This window comes from Tilletiopsis washingtonensis (genome assembly GCF_003144115.1).
Source record: "Tilletiopsis washingtonensis strain MCA 4186 unplaced genomic scaffold FA09scaffold_6, whole genome shotgun sequence".
NCBI classification, from domain to species: Eukaryota; Fungi; Basidiomycota; class Exobasidiomycetes; order Entylomatales; genus Tilletiopsis; species Tilletiopsis washingtonensis.
In genome coordinates, this window is record NW_020312003.1 from 352,966 (window position 1) to 374,291 (window position 21,326).

At 69.3% G+C, this 21,326-nt stretch overlaps 8 protein-coding genes across 8 annotated transcripts; 7 read left to right on the forward strand and 1 right to left on the reverse strand.

Moving 5' to 3' along the window:
- Positions 1-784: 784 nt before the first annotated feature.
- Positions 785-961, forward strand: FA09DRAFT_282640 (hypothetical protein; the record flags this gene model as incomplete). The annotated part of the gene is made up of 1 exon (XM_025739832.1): positions 785-961. A coding segment is annotated over one exon (177 nt), but the record flags the coding sequence as incomplete, so codon positions are not given.
- Positions 962-1,080: 119 nt separating this feature from the next.
- On the forward strand, positions 1,081-2,197 carry FA09DRAFT_229093 (hypothetical protein). Its single transcript, XM_025739579.1, has one exon. The coding sequence runs from the start codon at positions 1,321-1,323 to the stop codon at positions 2,110-2,112; it is 792 nt and encodes a 263-aa protein (XP_025599652.1). The 5' UTR covers positions 1,081-1,320; the 3' UTR covers positions 2,113-2,197.
- Positions 2,198-8,951: 6,754 nt separating this feature from the next.
- On the reverse strand, positions 8,952-14,424 carry FA09DRAFT_229214 (Pkinase-domain-containing protein). The gene is made up of 3 exons (XM_025739580.1): positions 12,431-14,424; positions 12,069-12,371; positions 8,952-12,012 (listed from the first exon to the last, which is right to left on the reverse strand). The coding sequence occupies exons 1-3, from the start codon at positions 14,310-14,312 to the stop codon at positions 9,227-9,229; spliced, it is 4,971 nt and encodes a 1,656-aa protein (XP_025599653.1). The 5' UTR covers positions 14,313-14,424; the 3' UTR covers positions 8,952-9,226.
- A 978-nt stretch (positions 14,425-15,402) lies between these two features.
- FA09DRAFT_328773 (hypothetical protein) lies at positions 15,403-15,972 on the forward strand. The gene has a single exon (XM_025741907.1). The coding sequence runs from the start codon at positions 15,522-15,524 to the stop codon at positions 15,711-15,713; it is 192 nt and encodes a 63-aa protein (XP_025599654.1). The 5' UTR covers positions 15,403-15,521; the 3' UTR covers positions 15,714-15,972.
- A 545-nt stretch (positions 15,973-16,517) lies between these two features.
- Positions 16,518-17,251, forward strand: FA09DRAFT_229236 (hypothetical protein). The gene has a single exon (XM_025739581.1). The coding sequence runs from the start codon at positions 16,660-16,662 to the stop codon at positions 17,125-17,127; it is 468 nt and encodes a 155-aa protein (XP_025599655.1). The 5' UTR covers positions 16,518-16,659; the 3' UTR covers positions 17,128-17,251.
- Positions 17,252-17,967, forward strand: FA09DRAFT_229237 (hypothetical protein). Its single transcript, XM_025739582.1, has one exon. The coding sequence runs from the start codon at positions 17,376-17,378 to the stop codon at positions 17,883-17,885; it is 510 nt and encodes a 169-aa protein (XP_025599656.1). The 5' UTR covers positions 17,252-17,375; the 3' UTR covers positions 17,886-17,967.
- Positions 17,968-19,170: 1,203 nt separating this feature from the next.
- FA09DRAFT_229250 (hypothetical protein) lies at positions 19,171-19,735 on the forward strand. Its single transcript, XM_025739583.1, has one exon. It carries the CDS (start codon positions 19,270-19,272, stop codon positions 19,630-19,632), a length of 363 nt encoding a protein of 120 aa, XP_025599657.1. The 5' UTR covers positions 19,171-19,269; the 3' UTR covers positions 19,633-19,735.
- A 527-nt stretch (positions 19,736-20,262) lies between these two features.
- On the forward strand, positions 20,263-20,532 carry FA09DRAFT_295554 (hypothetical protein; the record flags this gene model as incomplete). Its single annotated transcript, XM_025740126.1, has 1 exon — positions 20,263-20,532. A coding segment is annotated over one exon (270 nt), but the record flags the coding sequence as incomplete, so codon positions are not given.
- Between the last annotated feature and the right edge of the window lie 794 nt (positions 20,533-21,326).

Here is a 21,326-nt window from a genome sequence, read left to right on the forward strand (position 1 = left end):
GGGCTGCTGGGCGCGTGCTGAAGTGGAGTGCTGCAGGCCGTCCGGCATGGCCGCGATCTCAAGACCTGGGGTCCGCCGTGTGCGTGCAGCTTTGCGGCATGTCTGCCGTGCCTAGAGCGCCTCGTCAAGTCTGTCAAGACGACGCCGTGCACGCCGCCAGCTGGTATCAGACCCATCGATGCGTCTGAGCTGCACCGCTGGGTGGAGGATTTGCTGGCCAACTCTTGGGTCGACGATCAGTGGACTGGCGATTGGCGTGACCGCGTGGAGGATGCGTGGGAGATCATGGCTCAGACGCTCTGTGAGTGCGGCAGCATGCGAGTGTCGAGGCAGCGAGGGCTGACGTCGCACCGCTAGGGGACATGGCCGAGGCGATCGACCCGCTGTCCTTGCCGAAGGTCAAGGGCGCGCTGGAGACGCTGACGCGTCTCGACGGCCTGGATCTGTTCTACACAGTCGTCACGCGCGAGCTCGAGGCCTCGCAGACGCACGCCAGCGGCACGGCAGTGGCGCACGCGCAGCCGCCGACGGCCTCCTCGATGACGCGCATGGCTGCGGCAGAGCTGCAAGCGAACGGAGCTGGCGCGACGCGAGGTGCCTTCAGCACGCAGTACGAGCGCATGAAGCGCGAGAATCGCGAGCTGCGGGGCAAGGAGGGCCTTGCAGCGAGCGACGACCAGAAGACGGGCGCAGAGTACAGAAAGGCGCTGGCGCGTGCTATCCGCGAGCAGGTGAGTTGTCGCGCAGGCTCCTGAGCCGGCCAGCGCTGATGCTCCGGCACTAGGGCAACAATGCCTACGCATCGGGCAAGTACGCCGAGGCAACGGAGCACTACACGCGCGCGATGGGCTACGATGCGTCCGAGCCGATATACCCGCTCAACCGAGCCGCGTGCCTGCTCAAGCTGAGCCGATTCGACGAGGCCGAGCGCGACTGCTCGGCAGCCCTGGTGCTGAGTCCGCGCAATCACAAGGCCTACTTCAGGCGCGGCGTCAGTCGCGCTGGGATGGGCAAGCGCGAGGCGGCAAAGGACGGTGAGTGCAAGCGCGGCCGACCACTCGCAGCTGTGTGCTGAGCTCTGCCTTTGCGCAGACTTCGAAGAGGTCCTTCGCCTGCAGCAGGACAACAAGTCGGCGTACGAGGAGCTGCACCGCCTCAGCCAGCAGTTCCTCGCCGACGCGCCAGCCAAGAAGGCCGACGCCAAGAAGGGCGCGGATCTTGCCGCGCACGAGGTCATCGCGCCCGCTGTCAAGCCAATACCCGACTTTGCCGAGACGAAGGGCAAGGCGAGGGAGCCCGGCACTCCCGCGCACAACCTCGATGCATCGCTTGCAGTGCCGGCGGAGACGCCGGAGGGTGCCGCCGCCGGTGCCTCGCCTGGAGGCCAGGCGTCGAATCCTAGCAGCTCTCCGGTCGCCCGGAGCCGTGCTGCCCTCGCGCCCGATGCCGCGCCAAGGTCAGAGGACTCGGCATCTACCGGCACGCACGGCAGCGCCTACTCCGCATCTGGCATGCGTAAGCGCGGCAGCGCGGACTCGGATGCAGACGTCGACTCCACGGGCACCGGGTGCACGTCCAGTCCGTCACCGACGAGCCGCTCGCGTCCGCTCGCGGCCGGCGCGGAGGGCCTCGATGAGAAGGCACGCCGCGAAGTGCTCGAGGCGCGCAAGTTCGTCGCGATGCAGGCCACCTTCGCCTACCTCTTCAGTCAGATCGTCAAGATCAACACCGGTGTCGATGTGCCCTCGCAGCTCGGCTTCGTCGACACCGACGAGGCGGCCGCGGACGACAGTGGCGTCGAGCAGGTGCTCTCCTCAGACCTCAAGGAAGGTCGCGCCGCTGGCGTGGTCGCCGCTGCAGACGCTGCGACAGCTCCGACGGCGGCGTCAGCTGCGGACGACGCCTCGCTGTGCTCACATCCGCATCACGACCGAGAAGGCGTCGGGAACAAGTCTCCGCCGCCACTCTCGTTGCGCGACCTGCGGCGCGTCTGCAACTTCCTGCAGGCCGCGCCGGGCGTCACCACCTGACCCCAGGTCACCCCTGTACTCTTACTCCCCAATGCAGCCCACACGTCACCAGCGAGTCCGAGAGGATGCGCATCTCAATTAGCGGCCTGGCGATGGGAAGAGAAGGGAACGGATGAAGAGGGCGCAGAGGTAACGTGGCCGAGAAACGAGGTATGGTATGCAAGAGGTGGCAGGTAAATGAGGAAGGATCCGGGACAACATCAGGAAGAAGGCGGCTTGGCGCCGCTCCAGGCGCGCAGCGACTGGCGCGACGTCAGGCCAGCTGAGGGTCGTGCGCTGTCGCGCGGGGCACGGACAGTGGCCTGCCGATCGTCGTCGTTGCGGGCGCCCGAACTGCCAGCGGATGCTGAGGCGAAGGCCGCGCCGACGGGCTTGCCAGACGCCCAGCCGCTGCTCGTCGGCGGCAGACCGGCGGACAAGTAGTTCGCCGGTGTGGCCGCAGCGCGCTTGGAGAGTGCCTCGAGCTCGACGACGCCCTGCGCACAGTGCTGGCACGTGGCTTTGACGTAGATGAGCAGGCTTGGGATGGCCTGGGGACTGAGCGCCAGCTTGCGGTACGTGGCGGCCTCGGCGTCGTTGACGGCGCCGGAGGTCGTGATAGCAGAGCGCGTCGGAGGCTGCGGCGACATGCCGGGCGAGCTGAGCGCCCAGCCGGCCTCGCTGCTCTCGATGCTGCTGTGGCTTGGCCTCTCGAAGGCTGGACGGCCGCGTCCGGTGCTCGTCGAGGTGTCTGAGGAGGAAGTGACGCCGACGGAGAAGGAGCGATTGTAGGAGCCCGGCCGCTGCCGGCTGTCCTTCGGCTGCGAAGAGCGTGTGTTCGACGCGCTCGGAGCGTGTGAGGCAGAGCGAGAGACAGCGGGCGGCGCTGCGGCTTGTGCAGCATTTGCAGACGAGAAGCTCGCGTCATCCGGCTGCCGTGCGGAGGCGCCTGGCTGAGGAGAGGCTGCAGAATCGAGACGCAGCACTGAAGCTGCTGGACTGCTGCCCGAGTGAGCGCTGACGATGGACTGACCACGCGGCCGCCCGCCGAGGAACGACAGGACACGCTGCCGTCGACTGTCGGGCGGAGGAGCAGCGACAGGCGCGCCGGGCTTGTTGTCGACCGACTGCCTCAGGCCCGAGAGCGAGGTGTCAAAGTCAGAGCCAGAGTTCCACTCGCTGTCGATGCTGGAGTCACCGGCGCTGACGGCGGTCTTCGCAGATGCGCCGCTGAAGACACGAGAGCTGCCCGGCGAAGGCAGCGCTGGCACCGGCTCGTTCTTCTCGAGCTCGCGACTGAACAGCCGTGACGCCGAGCGCTTGCGGCGAGGCGATGCGCCGAGCTCGGCAGACGATGCAGACAGATCGGCGCGCTTCTTGCCCATCCACGAACGCCGACGTCGATCAGGCGTCGCAGCCGCAGGAGAAGAGGGCGCTCGAGCCGGCTCAGCAGCAGGCTTGCGCGGCCCGGCGGATGTGCGCGAGAGACGCCGCGACAAGGACACCTGCGACGCGTTGGACACGTACGAGCTGCTGGTGGCATCTTCCGGCGGATCGTCGTTGATCTTGAAGGAGCGCACGAGCTCGAGAAGACTCTGCAGGCCCCTCGCGGCCTTCTTGACGGCGCGCCGGCCTTCGCCTTCGCGCGACGTCTCGCCGGGAACGAGGGAGTCCGTAGATGCGCCGACGAACGGACTGGTGCCGGCTGGAGCCGTGCGCCAGCTGTGTGAGCTGCGCTTCACGCGCCGCTTGGCGATCTCCTCCTCGTCGAAGGCTGGGCGCTCGGGCTCGGCGAACGTCAGGCTGGTGACGGACATGTTGGGTCCGGGCACAGGGCTCTTCTGCTGAACGCTTCCGCCCATCGTGTAGAGGCTCAGGTCGGGGCCCTTCCTCTGCGGAGAGATCTGGTCCGGTGGAGCACCGGCGAGCATGGCCGAGAGGATGTCGATCTCACGGCCTGGCGCGACCGACCGCGAGCTGCCCATCGCATGGCTTGAGAGGTGACTGCCGTGGCTCGCTTTTGACTGGCCGGAGGAGAGCTGCTGAGCGCCTGTCGACGACTTCTGGCTGAAGGCCGACGCGAACGAGTGGGGCTCGAGCAGGTCGGACCCGCGTCTGCCAATCGTGGAGGGTGCATCGAGCGTGATGCACCTCTCGCGTCGAGGATCGGGCGAGTGTGTCAAGGTAGCGAGGTTCGCCTCGCTGTCGGTGACGCCGCGTCCTTCACCGAGGCCGACTAGCACGTCGGCCATCTCCCACCAGACCGAAAGCGACGACTCGAGTGAAGTCACTTGAGCCGCCACGGCAGCCGGCGTGCCGAGTAGCTCCACCGGACTGACGCGCCCAGAAGGAAAGCGCGAGCTCTCTTCGTCGCGGATCTCGCTCATGAGCGTGCGGTATCGTGCTCGCATCGTTTTGAGTTCTGCGTTGCGGAGCCTCGTCAGTCTGTCGTGACAAATCATCGCCCGCTGCGTCACTCACCTTCGACACCGCGAGCGAACTCGCGCACCTGGTCCATGTTGGCGCGCAAGCCGTCCTGCGCCTTGCTGATGCGGGCAGGAATGCGCAGATCGCCGAGACTGTTGCGCCGCGCGATGCCCTTGCCGATGCTAGCCGTTGGCGGACGGGCCGCGACAGCGACGTCGGCCGACGTCTCTGGAGTCTGCAGACCTTGGATCGTCTTGGTGCGCGGCAGCTGTCCGCGGCTTCGCGGGCGCGACTGTGGTGTCACGGCGCCTTTGGAGGCTCGATTGGTATCGTGCGCGCTCGCCGGCGAACTGCTCATCAAGCCTTGCGGGCTGTCAGGCGCCAGCGTCGTGTGCAAGACTGCGCGGGGATCACTCTGGCTGAATGACTGCAGCGGACCCGCCGAGCGAGGCCCGTCTGCCATCTTGCCCTCCGGCAGCTGGTGCAGCGCGGGTCGCGGGCCCTTGCGAGACGCTCCGTACGAGCGCGAGGCCTGCTTGAAGGAAGACTCTGACGTGTCGCTGCTCGAGCCGCGACGCACGGTGTAGGCGCTGACGGGCGGCGTCGTGAGATCGTCGCAGCTCGATCCGAAGAGCGACGTTCCCTCCGTCTCCATGCCGCCCTGGCTCGTGCCCGTCCAGCCCTCACTGCCTGCCGTGCCGCTCGCCGTAGTGGCCGTGGTGGAATTCGACACATTGCGCCGTGCTTGCAGACTGTCCAGCTGCGAAGGCGCCCGTCGGACATCGATAGGTTGTGCGGGCGAGACGCTGATGTGCATCGGGCTGTACATCGGGCTCGACTGACGCATCACCGGATCAGCTGCAGCCCGAGCGCGCGAGTCGCGCCTGCTGCTAGAGCGAGGCGGCGTCTCGACCATGCCGGCTCGAGAAGGACGGCGACCATTCGGCGTGCCTTCGAGTGCAGCTGCTGCGAGCGCACGGTTGTATGACACGTCGGTCGTGGGCGTGCTGGGGCGATCGAGCTGCTCCACACTGCCGAGCGTCGGCGTAGACGACACAGCTGCGGCGTTGTGCCGGGCCAGCAGGAAGGAGAGCGACCTGCTACCCGGACTGAGAGGCTCATCGCTGGCGGCGAGCGGCGATGACGAGCGCTCCACCGAGCTGTCTCGGCCTGCGTCCGTGTGCGGTGCTGCTTCTGCTGCCACGCCGATTCGCCAGCGCGAGAACGACGTCCGCGCTGAGCTCGCATTGACGACCGTGGAGCTACCAGACGTCTCGCGCTCGCGGCGCTTCGGGCTCGTGGCGCTCTTGAGGAAAGCACGCAGCGAGTTGCGAGACGTGTTGCGCTCGTGCGGGGCAAAGGAGGAGGCGGAAGACTCGGCTTGGCTGTCTGCGCCGCTCGTACTGCCCGTCGTGCTTGGCGAGCATGGCGCTTGCGATGCGTGGGCGGCCATGGGACTGCGAGGATTTTGACGTGCCATCTGGGCGTTCTTCAGCATCCGCTCGCGGCTGCTGGCCGCACTCAGGCCCTTGCGTCCGGATGCGAGGGCCTTGCCGCCGCGTTGCTGCGCTGCAGCAGACTTGCTCGTGCGCACCCGCCCGGCGCTTTCCGTCTCCGTCTCGTCGCCGCTGTTGCGCAGATCGTCGGCCGAGTCGTCCTCGGTGCCAGCATCGCTGGTGCGCAGCTCCGGCTCGTCCTCCGTCCCGTCTTCGTGCAGGCTCGATGCGTCACTGTATCGTCGCGAACGCAAGCCTTCGAGGCTCGGAGTGCTGCTGCGAGGGCTGCCAGAGCCGTGCGACGAGACGCGCGAGCGCCACGAAGACACCTCGGACTGTAGATTGAGGCGGGCCGACAAGTCTGTCTCGTTGCTCTGCCTCGACGAACGCGAAGTTGCGCGGCCCATGGCCGCTCCTGCTGCCACTCCTAGCTCCGTGTCGCGCGAAAAGGTGCCACGCGACGACGTCGGTGAGAGACGGTTCGTCGAGCGCCTTGCGCCCTTCGCCGGGCCCGCCAGTAGCGTGGCAGCAGACGCGCTCTGAGCCAGCTGTGGCTCGAAGAAAGAGTCCCACACATCCTCCTCTTCCTCGCCTTCGGGCTGCCACTGCGGCTGAGCATGCCCGTCGCTTGGCCGAGCTTGCGCCTTAACACGCGCTCGTGTTGGGTCACCGGTCGATCGACGCGCCTTGACCGAGCGCTCTGAGGACGAGCTGCCTGACGCACGGCTCATCGGGGACAGGTCGTCTTCCTCCTGCTGGAACAGAAAGTCTGCGTCCCAGCTCTCGCTAGCTGCCTGACTGTGTGCACTCCAGCGCTTGAGTGCGAGCCGCGCTGTGGCGGCAGCGTCGCTGGTCTCGACCAGGGAGCTGGTCCTGCCGCGCTGCGACGCTGCGCCTTCGTGCCTGGAGGCGGGCACTGAAAGAGCGAACTGACGTGGCGGGCTGTCGTCGACGTTGTCTGCATCCCACGGCGGACTCTCCTCGCCGTCGGCAGGCAGGCACAAGGCTTTTGCGTGGGTGCTGCCCTGCACAGGCCTTGGAGGAGTCGAGCTCATGCCGAAGGCAACTGCGATGCTCCTGCGAGGCGCCTGGACTTGCTTTTCTCCGCCTCGGCGCAGCGAATTGGGCTGCGACTGGTTTCTGCTGCTCTTGATCGCAGACGAGTAGCTGTGTCTCGGCGCAGGCTGCGGCCGAGCTGCGGGAGCTGGCTGCGAGGTTCCAGAGACTGTGCGAGTCTCTCGCACGCCGGCCTTGAGCGGAGAGGAGCTCTGGTTCGAGCTCCCGGACGAGGCGCCGTGCGGCTCGCGCCACGTCCCGAATGCTGCAGAGCGCGGATCCATCTTTAGGAGCCCTCAGGCAGCTGTTCAGTTGCGCCGGGTCGCAGTGGACATGAACGGCGGATCGACTGCGCTGCACGGCGTGTGTCAGCGTCTCGCCTCACAGACTGCGAGTGGGCCGAGCACGGGCCCACGCTGCGCCACGACACTCACTTGCGATGCCTGCTCCGCGCTCTCTCTAGCCAAGAGTCCTTCAGATGGAGGCAGTTGTCCAGGAAGCCGGAGTGCGAATGACTCGGCCTCTCCAGAGCGGCCAGAGACGACTGCGTGCACCCGCAGCGCACTGCCAGCGGTACGTCGGTAGAGTTGCGCGTAATCGATGCGCTGGCCGAGGCGTCGCGCGATACGGACTGAGGAGCAAGGCTTGGTGGCGGAAGGTGCACTGGCGGCGCCGTTGGTGCTCGAGACAGCAAGAGCCGGCCCACGCTTACGGCGCGGGGGCGTGGGACTGCGCAGGCTGGCGAGAGCGCCGGGCGGTGCGGGGACGCTCGGCGACAGCGCCGAGCCAAGGCGACGTGAGCTGCGCCGTGTGATGTGACGGCGGCGCGCGGATGGTGGGGGCGCACAGAGGCGACAGCGGCCGTCGGGAGCGAACGTTGAGCCGCAGCCGCAAGGCGCCGCAGCGAGCCGTTGCTCGAGGCGCGTGCAACGGACGCGAGGCGCACCTGCTGCTGCGAGGTGGAGGAGAGGAGCGAGGCGCGCGCGAGTGTGGGGGACGGGGCAACAGGCGGCGGCGGCGCAGCGGTGCACGCTGCAGCGGCGGCGGAGCAGGCGGGCAGCGCAGGGCAGGGTAGCGATGCAGAGGCGTGGACGGACGCGAGATAGGCGGGATGGTGAGGTCGCGAGGCAAGCAGCAGGCACGCGAAGCGAAGCGAGGTGGCAAGGTGAAGGAAGGAAGGGCAGCAAGGCAGCGGCCAGGCACCGGCGCTCCCACCCTCGGCCGGAGCGTCACGGCCCGCACCAGCCGGGGCCGCGCGCGCGTCCCACAGCACCCCAGATGGGCTGTGCAATGCTCGCTGAGCCAGCAGCAGCGGTACAGCGTCATTCGGCCGTCAGTCCTCTGTGTCATCCAATCTGGAGCGCACGAGGGAGCCAGCCGCGGCGTGCGTCTAGGAAGAACGAGCCGAGCGCGCCTTGTGCTCGCCAGCATGCAGCGCGTGCCTTTGCGCCGGGCGCCTTGCCCTCGCCTTGCGTGTTGAGGCTGCCAGCTCACACCTTCGCGCCGGCCGATCTGCCTCTGCAGCCTGCAAGTCGTCGGCACTGCAGCGCCATGCAGGACAGCGCACATCGGCTGTTGTGCAGCGCGTTCTCGAGACGGCCCCTGCGGCACGTCACGCCGGCGCCCGGACCCTCTCTTCCCGCGCGCGGCGTGCCAAGGGGTTGTGCACCATACCGCTCTCTCGGCGCTGGCGAGCCGCTCATCATATAGCCAGGGGTTCGGCACTGCCGCACTTGAGTCTGATTGCGGTGGTGTGGGGTCTGTCGGCTCCATCAGCGCTGGAGATGAACCCGTCGTTGATCAGGGGCGAATCTGCGGATGGCCGCTCATGACGGCACTCGACAGTCAGAGTCTAGTCATTCCGAGCCTTCTGGCGTGGCTCAGGCCACCGCCTCTGACGGCTAGACTTTCGTGTAGCTCAGCCGCGCGCGCTCGACGACACCACAGCGTCATCGAGGCACTCGGGGCCCATGGCAAAGTGTCCAGCGTGCAATTGATGATTCGATTGGCCAAGTTCGGGCCGCGTGAAGGAGACAAGTGTGAGGCGGCCACAGAAGGCGCCCATGAGCGATGAGCTGGATGACGAGGACCGGGGCCGGCATGAGGGAGCGGAAAAGGGGAGGTTGGGTACTGCGTGGCATGCACGGCAGCAGCGCAGGCGTCGAATGCAGGCCGCCCGCTGTAGCAACGGCGACAGCGAGCAGAGCGAAGACAGAGGGCTCCTTGCGGAGAGCAAGCTTAGAGCTTCAGCTCCTGCAGCACTCGTCGCGCCAGCATCGAGTACTGCCAAGGGTTGCCGCTCACGCGCCGGAACTGCAGGCCGTTGACGCCGAGCAGCAGCGGCACCTTGACGACGAAGATCTCGAAGCGCACGGCGAGGTCGTGCGCGGTAGTCTGGTCGATCGTCTTGGCGGGCACCGGCGGCGGCGCGCTGCCAGGTGCGATCTCGACGATGGAGTCGGTGCGCTGGCGCGACGGCGCACGCGGCGCTTTGGACGGCGTGCCCTCCTGCTGGTCCAGCGCCGGACTGCTGCCGCTGCCAGCCAGAGAGCTGGCGCGGCTGCGCGAGTTGACCGGGCTGCGGCGCTCATCGGTGCCGTACGCCGTCGCCGACGAGATGCTCGCCGTGTCGGCCTGCGATGCATTCTCGGCGCGGCGCCGCTCGCGCCGGCTCGAGACAAACGAGATGCGACTCTGCTTGCGTCGCGGGCCCTGAGGCCGCGTACCGGCGTCGCCGTCCATGTTCTCGATGCCGCCGCCGCTGCTGATGCCTGCGCCGCCGTTCGACGGCGTCATGGGGATGCGCGCGTTGCCCTGGCCCTCGGGCAGCTGCGTTGGCGCTCCGCCGGCGCCCGAGAAGTCGAGGCTCGGCAGGTGCACGCACTCGTAGCCCGAGCGAATCTCGCGGTACTGCACGCCGATGCGCTCGAGCACGCGCACAAGGTCGGCGTGGATGACGGTGCGCGACTTGGTGCTCGTCGTCTGCACGCTGAAGAGGCCCTTGAGGAAAATCGGCTTCGACGTGGCAGCCTCGCCTTCGCGCGACGGCGTCGCAGCCGCAGCTCCTGCGCCGGCCGAGCTGTAGAGGCTCGAGCCCGCGTTCACAGTTGCAGAGCGAGCGACCCCGTCTCGCCGGGCGTTCGGCGGCATGGCGCCGAGCTGCCCAGGCTGGACGCCGTGCCAGCCGCCTGCCGAGACGGCGGAAGCAGGCGCCGGGTCGTCGACCGACGCATCAACAGTGCCCAGAGGAGCAGCCAAGGAGCCAGGCCGCACGCGCGAGGGAGACAGCGCGCGGCCTCCAGCTGCGCGGCCCATCGACACGGCGCCGGGACTGGCAGTGGACGGGCGGGGCCGTCCGAGCTCATTGAGCGTGCCAGAGCGCCGCACGCCAGTGTCGGACCGCGCTGCGACTGGCGAGTCGGCAGGCTCGGGGCTGGCGGGCGCCTCAGCGCCGCTCTCGGCCACGCCCATGAGGCCGGTGATGTGCGTGCTGCCGCGCCGCACAGGCGTCGGCGCCGCCGTGGGCATGCCACCCGTGCTCATGCGCGCTTGCCGGCGGCGCTCTGCATCAAGAGGGCTCGACGGCGAGCGGCCGATGAGCGAGCCAAAGCGGCGCACGAAGCTCGAGCCTCCGCCGGGCGTGGCTGCGCCAGCATCCTCGTCGCCGAGCGGCGTGGAGCCGTCGCGCATCGGGCTCACGCCGGCGTGGTAGCTGCGCCGGTGGTCAGGCGACGCGCTCTGTCCATCCTTGCGCGCGGGCCGCGGCACGGCAGCAGGCAGATCCTTGTCGAGCGGCGGCGGCGGCACTCCCATCCCTGCGGAAGCAGGCCGCTTGCCCGTCAGGCTCAGGCTGCGCTTGTGGTTTGACGGCAGCGGCTGCACCGGCGCGGCAGCGACAGCGCCGGAGATGCTCGAGCGCGGAGGCGGCGACAGGGCCGAGGCGGCGGCATCGGAGCGCCGCGAGCTCATCGTCCAGCCACCAGCGGCAGCCATGGGTGCGGAGAAGCCCTTGTCGCGCAGCGCAGCCTCGACCTCGTCGCCCTGGGCGCGCGCGCGCGGCGCACCAGCCATGACGGCCATCGGCTGGCTCTTCTGGCGCGACTCGAAGACGGGTGTCGGAGAGGCGGGCGTGGACGACGCAGCCGAGCGCGGTGGCGCGGGCAAGTCTGCAGGCAGGATCGGGCTGTCCTTCTGGCCGGCAGAGATGTGAGAGGCTTCTGGGACGCGCAGCGCTTCCTGCGGGATGTCTGCGGCCGTCGGCATCGAGCCGCCCGACGCGTCGCCGGCTGCCGAGGACACCGCCGGGCGGCCCGACGGCCCGGCCGGCAGCGGCCCGTTGACGGAGATGTTGGAGCTGGCGAAGAAGGAGTGGCCGTATAGCCGCTCGCGCTCCATCTTCTCCGAGACGAGGTAGTAGATGGAGATGAGCGGGTGAAAGCCGCGCGTCGGGTCCAGCGGCTCCTTGCCCGCGCCCGGCCATGTGGCGTTCGGGTTGGTCGAGCCGCTCAAGACGCCATTCGACGTGCCGCTGCCGTCATCCTTCGAGCCGCCGCCAAAGACGCTGATCTTCTTGCGGTAGAAGTCGATGCCGCTGAAGCGCTTCGAGCCCGTCTTGGACTTGGACTCGACCGAGCCGCGCGTGTGGGCGCGGCCGAGCGTGCCTTCCGAGCCGAGCAGCGTGCCGTTCGACCCGGCACCAGCAAAGCTCGCAGCAGGCGAGAGGCCAGAGAGTGGCATGCCGTGCTTCGACTCCCAGCCATGCAGCACCGTCATGTAACTCTCGCTCGTGAGCACCTCCGTCAGGCGCGCCTCGATCTCCTCAGGCGTGCCGAACTCGAAGCCCGTCATGCCCTTGATCACCTCGGGGTTTAGCTGCCCGGGCCGCAGCGGCTGCCGTGTCGGCAGGTGCGCGTTCGGCGGGCCGTCGTATCCCTTGACCATCCAAGGGTGCGCGAGGATCTCGGGCAGCGTCGCGCGCTGATTGGGGTTCGTCACGAGCATGCGCGAAAGGATGTGCTTGCACTCTGCAGGGCAACAGGACTCAGCAGCCACTCCACATCACTGTGCGCACGCGACTCACCTCCGCTGAGCCACGCGGGGTACTCGACTTGGCCGCGCTTGATCTTGGCATGCAGCGCCGGCATGCTCTGGTCGTCGAACGGCACCTTGCCGCACACGAGCACGTAGAGCACGATGCCGAAGCTCCACACGTCGACCTCGGGACCGGTATACACCTTGGCGTTGAGCAGCTCGGGCGCGGCAAAGTACAGCGAGCCGCAGAACGTCGAGAGGTGCGAGTGCGGCGAGAAGAGGTTCGACAGGCCAAAGTCGATGATCTTGATGTTGCCCGTCTTGGAGATGAGGATGTTCTCGATTTTGAGGTCTGCAGGAGGGTAAGATGAGCTGGTGCGCTGGCATGCCAGTCGGCGCTGCGTTTCTCACCTCTGTGCACGACCGAGTTGCGGTGGCAGAACTCCAGCGCGCTGCCGATCTGGCGCGCGAACTTGCGCGCCGCCCGCTCGCGCAGGCGGCCGTGCGAGATGATGTAGTCGAGCATCTGGCCGCCGTTGACGTACTCAAAGACCATGTAGTAGTGGTGCGGATGGATCATCATCTCGCGCATGCCGCACACGTACGGGTGGTGCAGCAGCAGCTGCAGGCTGCCCTCGCGAATCGTGCGCACCTCCTTGCTGTGGTCCTTGGCCGCCGCCTTGGCGAGGAACGAGGCCGTCGGCGTGACTGCCTCGCTGCCCGGCTTGCCGTGCTGCGCTGCCGCGAGCGACGTGTGCCGCGGGATGATCTTGATCGCCACCTTTTCGCCGTTGCCCATTTTGACGCCCAGCTTGACCTTGCCCATGCTGCCCGCGCCGAGCGTCTTGCCGAGCGCGTAGTCGCCCAGCGTTCGCCGGCTGCGCGGCTTTTCGCGCTCGCGCTCGCCGCCCTCGGGCCGCTCGGAGCGCTCACGCTCGCGCGCCTCGCCATCGCGCAGAGTCGCGGACGTGTTGCCGCTGGCGCTGCGCGGCGGTGTGCGGGCAGACTCGCGCGAGTCGTGGCCGTCGCTGCTGCGTGGCCGCACCGGTGCGCGGCTCGAGCTGCGGCTGCTGGCGCCGCTCGGTGCCGCGCGCGTCTCGAACACGCTCAGCGGCCGCGCACCAGGCTCCGAGCCCGGGGCTTCACGACGAGTGCTGTGTGCTCGCGGCTCGGGCGTGGCGTGCGCAGTGGGCGAGCTTTCCCGCGCTGCTGCGCGCGCTGCGTGCATTCGCCGGATGTCGTCGATGCTGCTGCGGTTGCTGTTGGCCAGCGAGCGCGCAGTCTCTGCGTCCGACGAGCTGGGCTCGTCGCGCTGCACCAGGTCGCCAGACGGCCGCAGAGCGCGCGCGCCGCCAGACTCGTGCCCGTTCGCTGCTCCTGCACCAGGCATCGGACGCGGAATGTGCTGAGGCGGCAGCGCTGCAGCTGCTGCGGCGAGGACAGAGGGAGACGCGACGCCTGCGGCAGGTAGCGGCGACGTCGAAGGGCCATTGAGCCGCAGGTCGCTGACTGGCCGTGTCGCGGCAGGCAGACCGGGCAGCGGCTTGTTGCTCTCACTTGACGACGCGCGGCCTGCCCGCGACGGAGAGCTGGGGCCGCCGCCGAACACATCTGCCTCATCAGTGGAGCGTGGCCGGTCGAGCACGGCCGACGCAGCCGGAGAAATTCCGAATTGGGAGCGCGACGAAGGAGAGCCTTCTGGCGCCGGTGCCTCGCCGAGGGACGCGCGCGTGGGCCTGACAGTCATGCTGCTCCGCGGCAGGTCCTCTGCGTCGAGCTCGTCGAGCCCGTCGCTGGAGCGGAACTGCGTGCCGTTCATCTGCGCATCTTCGGGCACGCTGACGAGCGACGTGGGCGGCGGGCCGTCGGGCACGCCCGCGGCGCTGAGGCCCGCCGAGAGCGGCGGCACATCGCCGCCGGGGCCCAGCGAGCCAAGCGCATCAAGCGCATCCATGGCCTCCTGGCTGCCGGGCGCGCCGCCGACGAAGCCTGCCCTGCGCGAGCTGGCGTCTGGCAGCGACATGCTGCCCCGGGCGCGCTCTGAGGACGCGCCGTTCAAGGCCGATGGAAAGCGAAGCTCTCCCGAGGCAGCCGAATCACCGCCTGCGGCCGCGCTGCTGCCGGACGACGAGCTGGCCGTCTCGGCTGCGGCGGATGCGGGCGGATGCGGCGCGGCCGCGGGCTCGAGGTGCGCCGCCTGCTGCGCGGGCACAGGCAGCTTGCGGAACTTTGCCGGCTCGCGCTCGTGGTCGGGGTCGAGCTCGGCAAACGGCGGCGGCTGGCTGCTGTGCATCGAGCCAGCGGACACGGAGAGTGTGCTGCTCAGCGGTGCGCCGCTCGGCGGCTAGGCAGCAGCGAGCGCGCGCGAGTGCGGGGCGAAGGGCCGGAGCGGGTGCCGCGAGGTGCGAGCGCACGCCGGAGTGCGACGAGAGCTGCTCGCAGCAGGCGCGGGCGTGCGGCTGAGACGCGCGCACACGGCGGAGAGCGAGAGAGCGCCAGACGGTGCTGCGGTCCGAGATGCGCAGCGAGGCGGGTGAGGATGAGGGGCGAGGGATGGAGGCGGGGTGCGAGAGAGCGGAGCGAGGTGGAAGAAGGGCCCCGCCAGCCGCAGCGACGGCGAGGCGGCGCGCCGCGGCGGCGCGCACAGGCGCAGGCGCAGCACAGCAGCGCACAGCACAGGCGTGTGCCGCACGCACGCAGAGGCAGCACAGCGTCAGGGCCTGCATCTCCGCCCGCGGCCAGCGTGCAGCGCAGCGCAGAGGCGCGCGCGCGTGGCAGGAACGCTTAGACAGCCCACGCCGCCGGCACAGCGCCCGTCAGCGCAGTCGCGCACGCGCCCCGCCAGAGAGAGCGCTGCGAAGGCGCCGGCAGGAGGCTGCCGAAAAGGCGGCGGCGTGCCCCGCACATCTCATCTCACGCTCCGGCACACCGCCATGACGAGAGCTGCGGCCCCTGAGCGGGTCCGCAGACGACTCCAAGTGACGGCAGCACCATGATGGCGGCTCGCCGCTGCGCTGATGGAGCTTCGCATGCGGATGATCCACTGCCAGCGCGGCGCGAGAGGGAGGCTCGTGGTCGACCAGCACGACGCTTTGAGCCCCTGTGACTACAACGCGTGCGGCTCTGGCGGGCGCGCGTCGAGCGCCTATTTCGGGAGCATCTCAGGGCCCACGTGCGGCGAGATGCGGCCGGCCGGCGGCGTGCTCTGAAAGCGTCAGGGGCTCCGCGGCGTCTTTGCCTGCTCGGCGTCGCACGAGGTGCTGCGACTGCGCTGGACTGCGCTGGACACGGCGCCCTCTCGAGCAGCCGAGGCTGGTCTGGCACCGCGGGCGTTGCTCTCGAGGCGCAGCTGAGTCGTCGAGCTGCTATCGATAGGCTCCTGGGAAGAGGTGGTGCTTGAGACTTGCTTCGCAACACCGTACGGCTGCGAAGGGCTCGTCTGCAGCATGCTCAGTTACAGCGTCCTGCTCCGACCCGGGCTGAAGATCGCCTTTGTGCGGCAATGAGCGTCGTCGCTCGCCACATCCCAGCTGCAGGTACGGCAGCTAGCACGGCTAGCCCGGGTCACAAGCAACGAGGGACGCGTGGGAACACACCTCCGCGCCACCCTCTCGCCGTGGACAAGCTTTCACCGGGACGCTACGCTGCAAGCGACCATGGCGACGGGGAGGGGTACAAGAGGCGAAGCATGTAGAAGCGATCCCTGAGAGAATTTTGAGCGCAAAACTCTGGTAGCACTGTTGCTGGCCACCGCTCAGGACGGCCTTGAGGTCGCCTAAGAGCTGTTCTCGACGCGCCGCGGTGAGCGCTGCTACCACGCAACTGCCGCTTGAGACCTCAGCTTGACCTCATACCGCCGCCGAGATGAGATCTTAGGGCCGGTTACAGCAAATATCTCTCACCGACGAGGCTATTGCTTCTCCCTGAGCCAAGCCAAGTCTGGTGCTGAAGCGTCACCGCTGTGGGCGTATTAGCAGCGCAGGCGCTTCGCTCTCTCTCTCTTCACCCTCCGCCCGACACGAGATCATTCTTGCGCCCCTGCATCAAGCAACACCTGGCGTCGAAGCTCCGTCTCCCGAAGGCCCCTCGCTCCTTCCGCCCCTCGCCCCACACCCTTGTCGCGCCACGTGCCAGCCTCTGCACCGCCGAGGTCTCTTCCTCGGAGACCGCCCTGCGCGCGAGAAGCCGTCGCCAAGTCGGGGCTGTGCGGAAGGCTCGGCCCACCCCACCGCGGCCGCATCCCGGTGACGCCGTATCAGATGGTCTGCCGAGGCGCCCAGAGCACCCCACTCTGCGCGGCCGCCCCCGCTGGGGCTGAGCCGCGGAGCTGGACGGCGCCCCCCGCTGCACGTCGTCCTTCTCTCCGCCGCCGCCGGAACGTGCCTGCTTTGCGCTCGTCTGCTGGTGGACCCTGCGGCTGCGGCCGAGCCTGCGGCATGACGGCTGCCGCTGCCACCCGGACCGGCGCCGAGCGTCGACGGCCGAACTGCCGCGGCCGTGGCGTCGTCTGCGCGGGTTCGTCGTCTCGCTCGGCGTCGGCGCCAGCACCAGACGGCCCCGGCGCAGCAGCAGCGGCAGCGCAGCGGTCACCGCCGCGCCACGCCGTCTCTCGCTGCTGACGAGGGCGCCGAGACGTCAGGATGCAAGCCACACACGCCCGGCGTTCATCTGCGTGCCTCCTCGGCGCGGCACGGCTCGCGTCGCCCGGCACCCTCGCTGCGTCTGATGATGCATGTCTCGCTGCGCAGCGCTCCTGCGGCGCAACAGCACGACAGCGCCTCGCGCTCTTCTCGGTGCGCTCGAGTTCGCCCGGCGGGGGCCAGGCGCGGCATGCGGCGCGCTATCGAGAAGGGCGGAGGGCGGAGGGCGGTGCGGAAGAAGGTCGAGCCGCCGCACGCCGCTGCCCCGCAGCGCCGCTTCGCAGCCGGCGCCGCAGACGCCGAGTCCGCACCGCCCTCGCCTTCATGCAGCCCACACGCAGCGAGGTAGGGCCGACGAGCGGCCACGCCCGGTCCTGTCCGAGGATGTGCGTTGCTCAGGGGGCTGCGACGTATGCTCAGGGGGTGTGGATGGTGCGGGAGCTCGTGCGTAGCCGGCTGGAAGACTAGACATGCTGCGGCCGCGAGCGCATCTTGAGGCGAGTGCAAGCAGAGCACCGCAAGCTCAGCGGTGTGTCTCTGTGCAGCGACGACGCTCAGCCTCAAATGCGCCAGGCCTTGCGCTAGCGACGACAGAGCTTCACAGCCGATGGCGCCTGTCTACTGTGCATACCCATCGTGCCCATGCTGCAGCACAATACAGCCGACGACATGGCCGTCCTCGTGACTAGGCGTGAGTCGAAGGTGCACCGGTGCGGATGCAGAGCTTGCAAGGCAGCACCGCCTCGCAGCGAGTCTGGAGTCGGATGCCGGCTCTCGGATCTCGCACACGAGGCTCCCTCACTCTCCGCCTCTCAATGCAGGCAGACGCTGTGTGGCTGGCAGCGGTTGCTCCCGAAGCTGCGCTCGTCAAGAGCTGGCTTCAGCACACGGCCGGTGACGCTGGCTATCCGGTGCCGGCAGCGGCGATGCGGCAAGGCGTGCTTCGCTCCCGGCGTGTCAGGCGCATGATGCCCAGTCGCCGCCATGCGAGCTGGCGGCCGCTGGGCGCCGACGGAGGCCATCCGATGCCCTCAGCCCCATCATCGACCAGCGGGTGCGTGCCGCAGCAGGAGCAAGATGGAGAGCCGGGGCCCCTCGACCGCTGCATGCTGGCGAGCGGCGCTCGGGGCCCCGCGCTAGGCTTGCGAGCCGGCCGAGCAGCGCCGCCAGCCACCAGCCGCTCAGCATCAGGAGGCATGTGCGCCGGACGAGCGAGGCAGGCATGAGTGGACGGGGAGCAGACAGATCTTTCACGGCTACCGGTAGCAACGGACGCCGGCGGCAGGGCGCCTCCCTGGGCTGGATCTTGCCGGCGCAAGCGTGTACCTACGTGGGCGGCGCCGCGTCAGCGGATGTGACAGCAGGCTAAGTCCAAGATTCGACGATGCGATGGCGATCGGGAGGGCGAGGCGGCTGCCATCATGCGGCGATCCGTGCCTCCTCGCTCGCTTGCTGTGGCTGCCTGTGAGAAACGTCGCTGGGAGCGATGGCACGGCATCCGGCTCGCTTTCAACCCGGTGCGCGCGGCGCGATGAGGAAAGGCGTGCGCGCCGCGCCGCGCCCGGCCTCTGCGTCGTCCTCCGCCGGAAGAAGCGGGCACAGCGAGCACGCGTCGACGACGACGACGACGAGCAGCAGCATCCGCGACGCTGCCAGCGCTGGCTGTCGCTGCCGCCGCCGAGCTGGTTGGCGCCTCACGATTGCCGAGCACGAGGCTGGCTCGGTGTTCTGCACCGCTGCGACGGCGTGGGTGACAGTGCGGGGGGCGCGGCTCGCGGCTGGCAGCCCCAGAGCAGGCCATCTCGGGCGCGGAGAGATCGCCGAGGCCGAGCGCCACGCACGTCGCACGCGCGGCGCGCTGCGGAGAGACGAGGCCGGCACGGCGCCGGCAGCCGACGCAGCACGCCGCCGGCGCAGTTCACCGCCTTCGGCGGTGGCTCGGCGCTGCACCTGCGCACCCCACTTCGGCGCGCAGCCGTCCTTCTCGAGACGCAATCCATGTCATCGTCGGCGCCAAGGCCGATAGGCGCGCGTGTGTGGGGCGAGAGCGGGCGTGTGGGTGCCGGGCAGCACCGGCCGCGCCCGAGCTTGAGCTTGTGGGCGCTGCCGGATGTGCCCGGCGGGCGCGAAGGGACGCGCCTCGGGCCCACTTGCGGCGCCTCGGCCTCTTTTGCGCCCGGGGGGCGGATCATCGAGCAAGAGGAGGCGCAGCACGCGGCGAGATTCGAAGATTTTGCTGTGCGGGGCGCGATGCGGGCGGGCGGGCAGTGTGCGCGGCTGCAGCGGCCCTGCATGCAGCGAGAGCAAGCGCCGATGCCGACGCAGCGGGAAGGGAAAGGGGCAGGGCGGCAGCACGGGCGGCCGGACAGTTCTCCGCGTGCCGGCGCAGCAGAGCGGCAGCAGCGTCGCCAGCAAACGTTGCGTGCTCTGCGCCTGCCGCTGCGCTGCTTGCGTGCCGCGCGGCGCCGCGCCCGCCTCCGCAATCACACGCTCCGCGCCGGGGAGAGGGGCAGCGAGCGGCCTCGGCGTGCGGCGCTCCTCGCATCTCTGCGCCGCGCTGAGCTGACCACCGCGCCGGCCGCTTCGAGCTGTCCAGCGAGCTCCCCCTGAATGCCGGGCCCCCCGCCACCCCGCACTCCTTCGCTCGTCACCTCTCGCTACACCCATCGCACGCCTTGCTCGTCGTCGCCGTCGAGCTCTCGCTTTCTCGCCCTCTCTCGCGCGCTCTCGCAGCGTCTCTGCCATTTGCTGCCTCCACGCGCGCCGCATCCGCGCCGACCGAGCCGGCCCGCGCCCCCGCCGCGGCTCATCTTCCGCGCCGCACCGCATTCCTCTGATCGCCGAGCATTTTCGCACCGCCCGCTCGTCATCGTCCCGCTCCACCACCACCCCTCCCGTCTCTGCTCTCGCCGCTCAGCACGGCCTCTCGCCGTCTGTTTATCGCTGGCGTCGTCGAAGGCGTCCTATCGGTGAGTGCGGCGGCGGCGCGCGGCGGGGAAAAAGATTTGCGGGGGCGCGGCGGCGCGCGCAGCAGCAGAAGGGCGGCGCAGGCGCAGAACAGCCGTCGCTGCGGGTGCCTTTGCTGCGCACAGCGTCGTCCACCAGGCCTGTGGCATCGTTACGATGTGCATACACAGAAGCAGGTCGGGCTGCCTCAGCCGTACGGAGTCTGGCTGGCCATGCTGTGGGGTATGCGCCAAGGCGACGTGTACCGCCGGTGGCCGACGAGAGGCTGGACACCTCCTCGGGTGCATCTCGGTGTCCAGATTGGAGCAGGGGCGCGCAGCGATCACTGTACGCCCCGGACTCTGGCGCTCCAGGCACGCACGCCACGTCGGCGCTTGGCGAGCACGCGCTCGCCCCGAGAGGGGCTCGCCACGAAAGGGCTGCGACAAAGTGCTGCTGCTTCTTCTCGCAGCGCGCCGACGTGGCCTGTCCGTGCCGGTGTGCGGCTGTGCACGCCTTATCGCAAAAGAAGGCGCGGCTGAGCGTGCTCATGACGCTCGGCCGAGGGTCTCTACCCCACGGGGTCCGCTGCAGCCCGCTGACCCTTCCTTCCTGTCCACAGCCTCCTCTCTCCCATACCTTTCGCCGCCTCTCACCATGGCCGCACAAGTCGAGTCGCCCGAGTCGAAGCTCAACGGCATCGATGCGCAAGACGCATCTGCCAAGGCGGGCAGCTTCAGCGTCGACAAGTCGCAGATCCCTCGCCCGTACAAGTGCCCGCTCTGCTCGCGCGCCTTCTACCGTCTCGAGCACCAGACGCGGCATATCCGCACGCACACCGGCGAGAAGCCGCATCTCTGCACGCACCCCGGCTGCGAGAAGCGCTTCAGCCGCAGCGACGAGCTGACGCGCCACGTGCGCATCCACGCCAACCCCAACGGCAAGAAGGACGAGGCCAAGGCGGGCGCGGCGCCGCGCAAGTCGGGCGGCAGCGCCTCGGCCGCCAAGTCGCGCTCGCGCTGGCAGGTCGGCGACGAGGACGGCAGCGACTCGGAGGGCGAGGGCAGCCGCCGCATGCCCATGCACCCGCACGACGCGCAGCACTACGGCCAGCCGCCGGCGCGCCGCAACGAGGAGATCTCGGCGCTGGCCATGCTGGCGAGCGACGAGCTGCGCGAGATGCAGCGTGCCGAGCGCGAGGGCCGGCATCCCATGGGTGCCGCCGCTGGGCCCTCGTACTTGCCGCGCGGCGCGCCCATGCCGCCCGTGGCGCCCAGCGACGCCTGCTACCCTGTCCAGCGCCACTACAACGCACCCGTGCCGCACGTCGAGCCCACGCCGCCCGGCTGCGACCACGACGACTGCCACGGCAAGTACAACGCCCGCGTCGCCGCCTCGCTGCAGCCTCTGCACCACCCCGCTGGCGTGCGCTACGGCGCCGCGCCGTTCTCGGGCCGCGCATACATGCAGCCGCAGTACCTCACCTCGGCGCCCAGCAGCATGCCCAGCAGCCGTGAGCACTCGCCGCGCTTCTCGCCCAGCGACAGCCTCATGAGCGAGGACTACGTGTCGGACGGCGAGGACGGCCGCGGCGCGTATCCGCGCGCACCACGAGCGTCTGCGCCCAACCCCAACGCGCCCGACTGGACGCCCTCGTCGAGCCCGGTGCTCGGCCCGCTGCGCAACATGAGCCTCTTCCACGGCCACCAGACGGTGCCCAA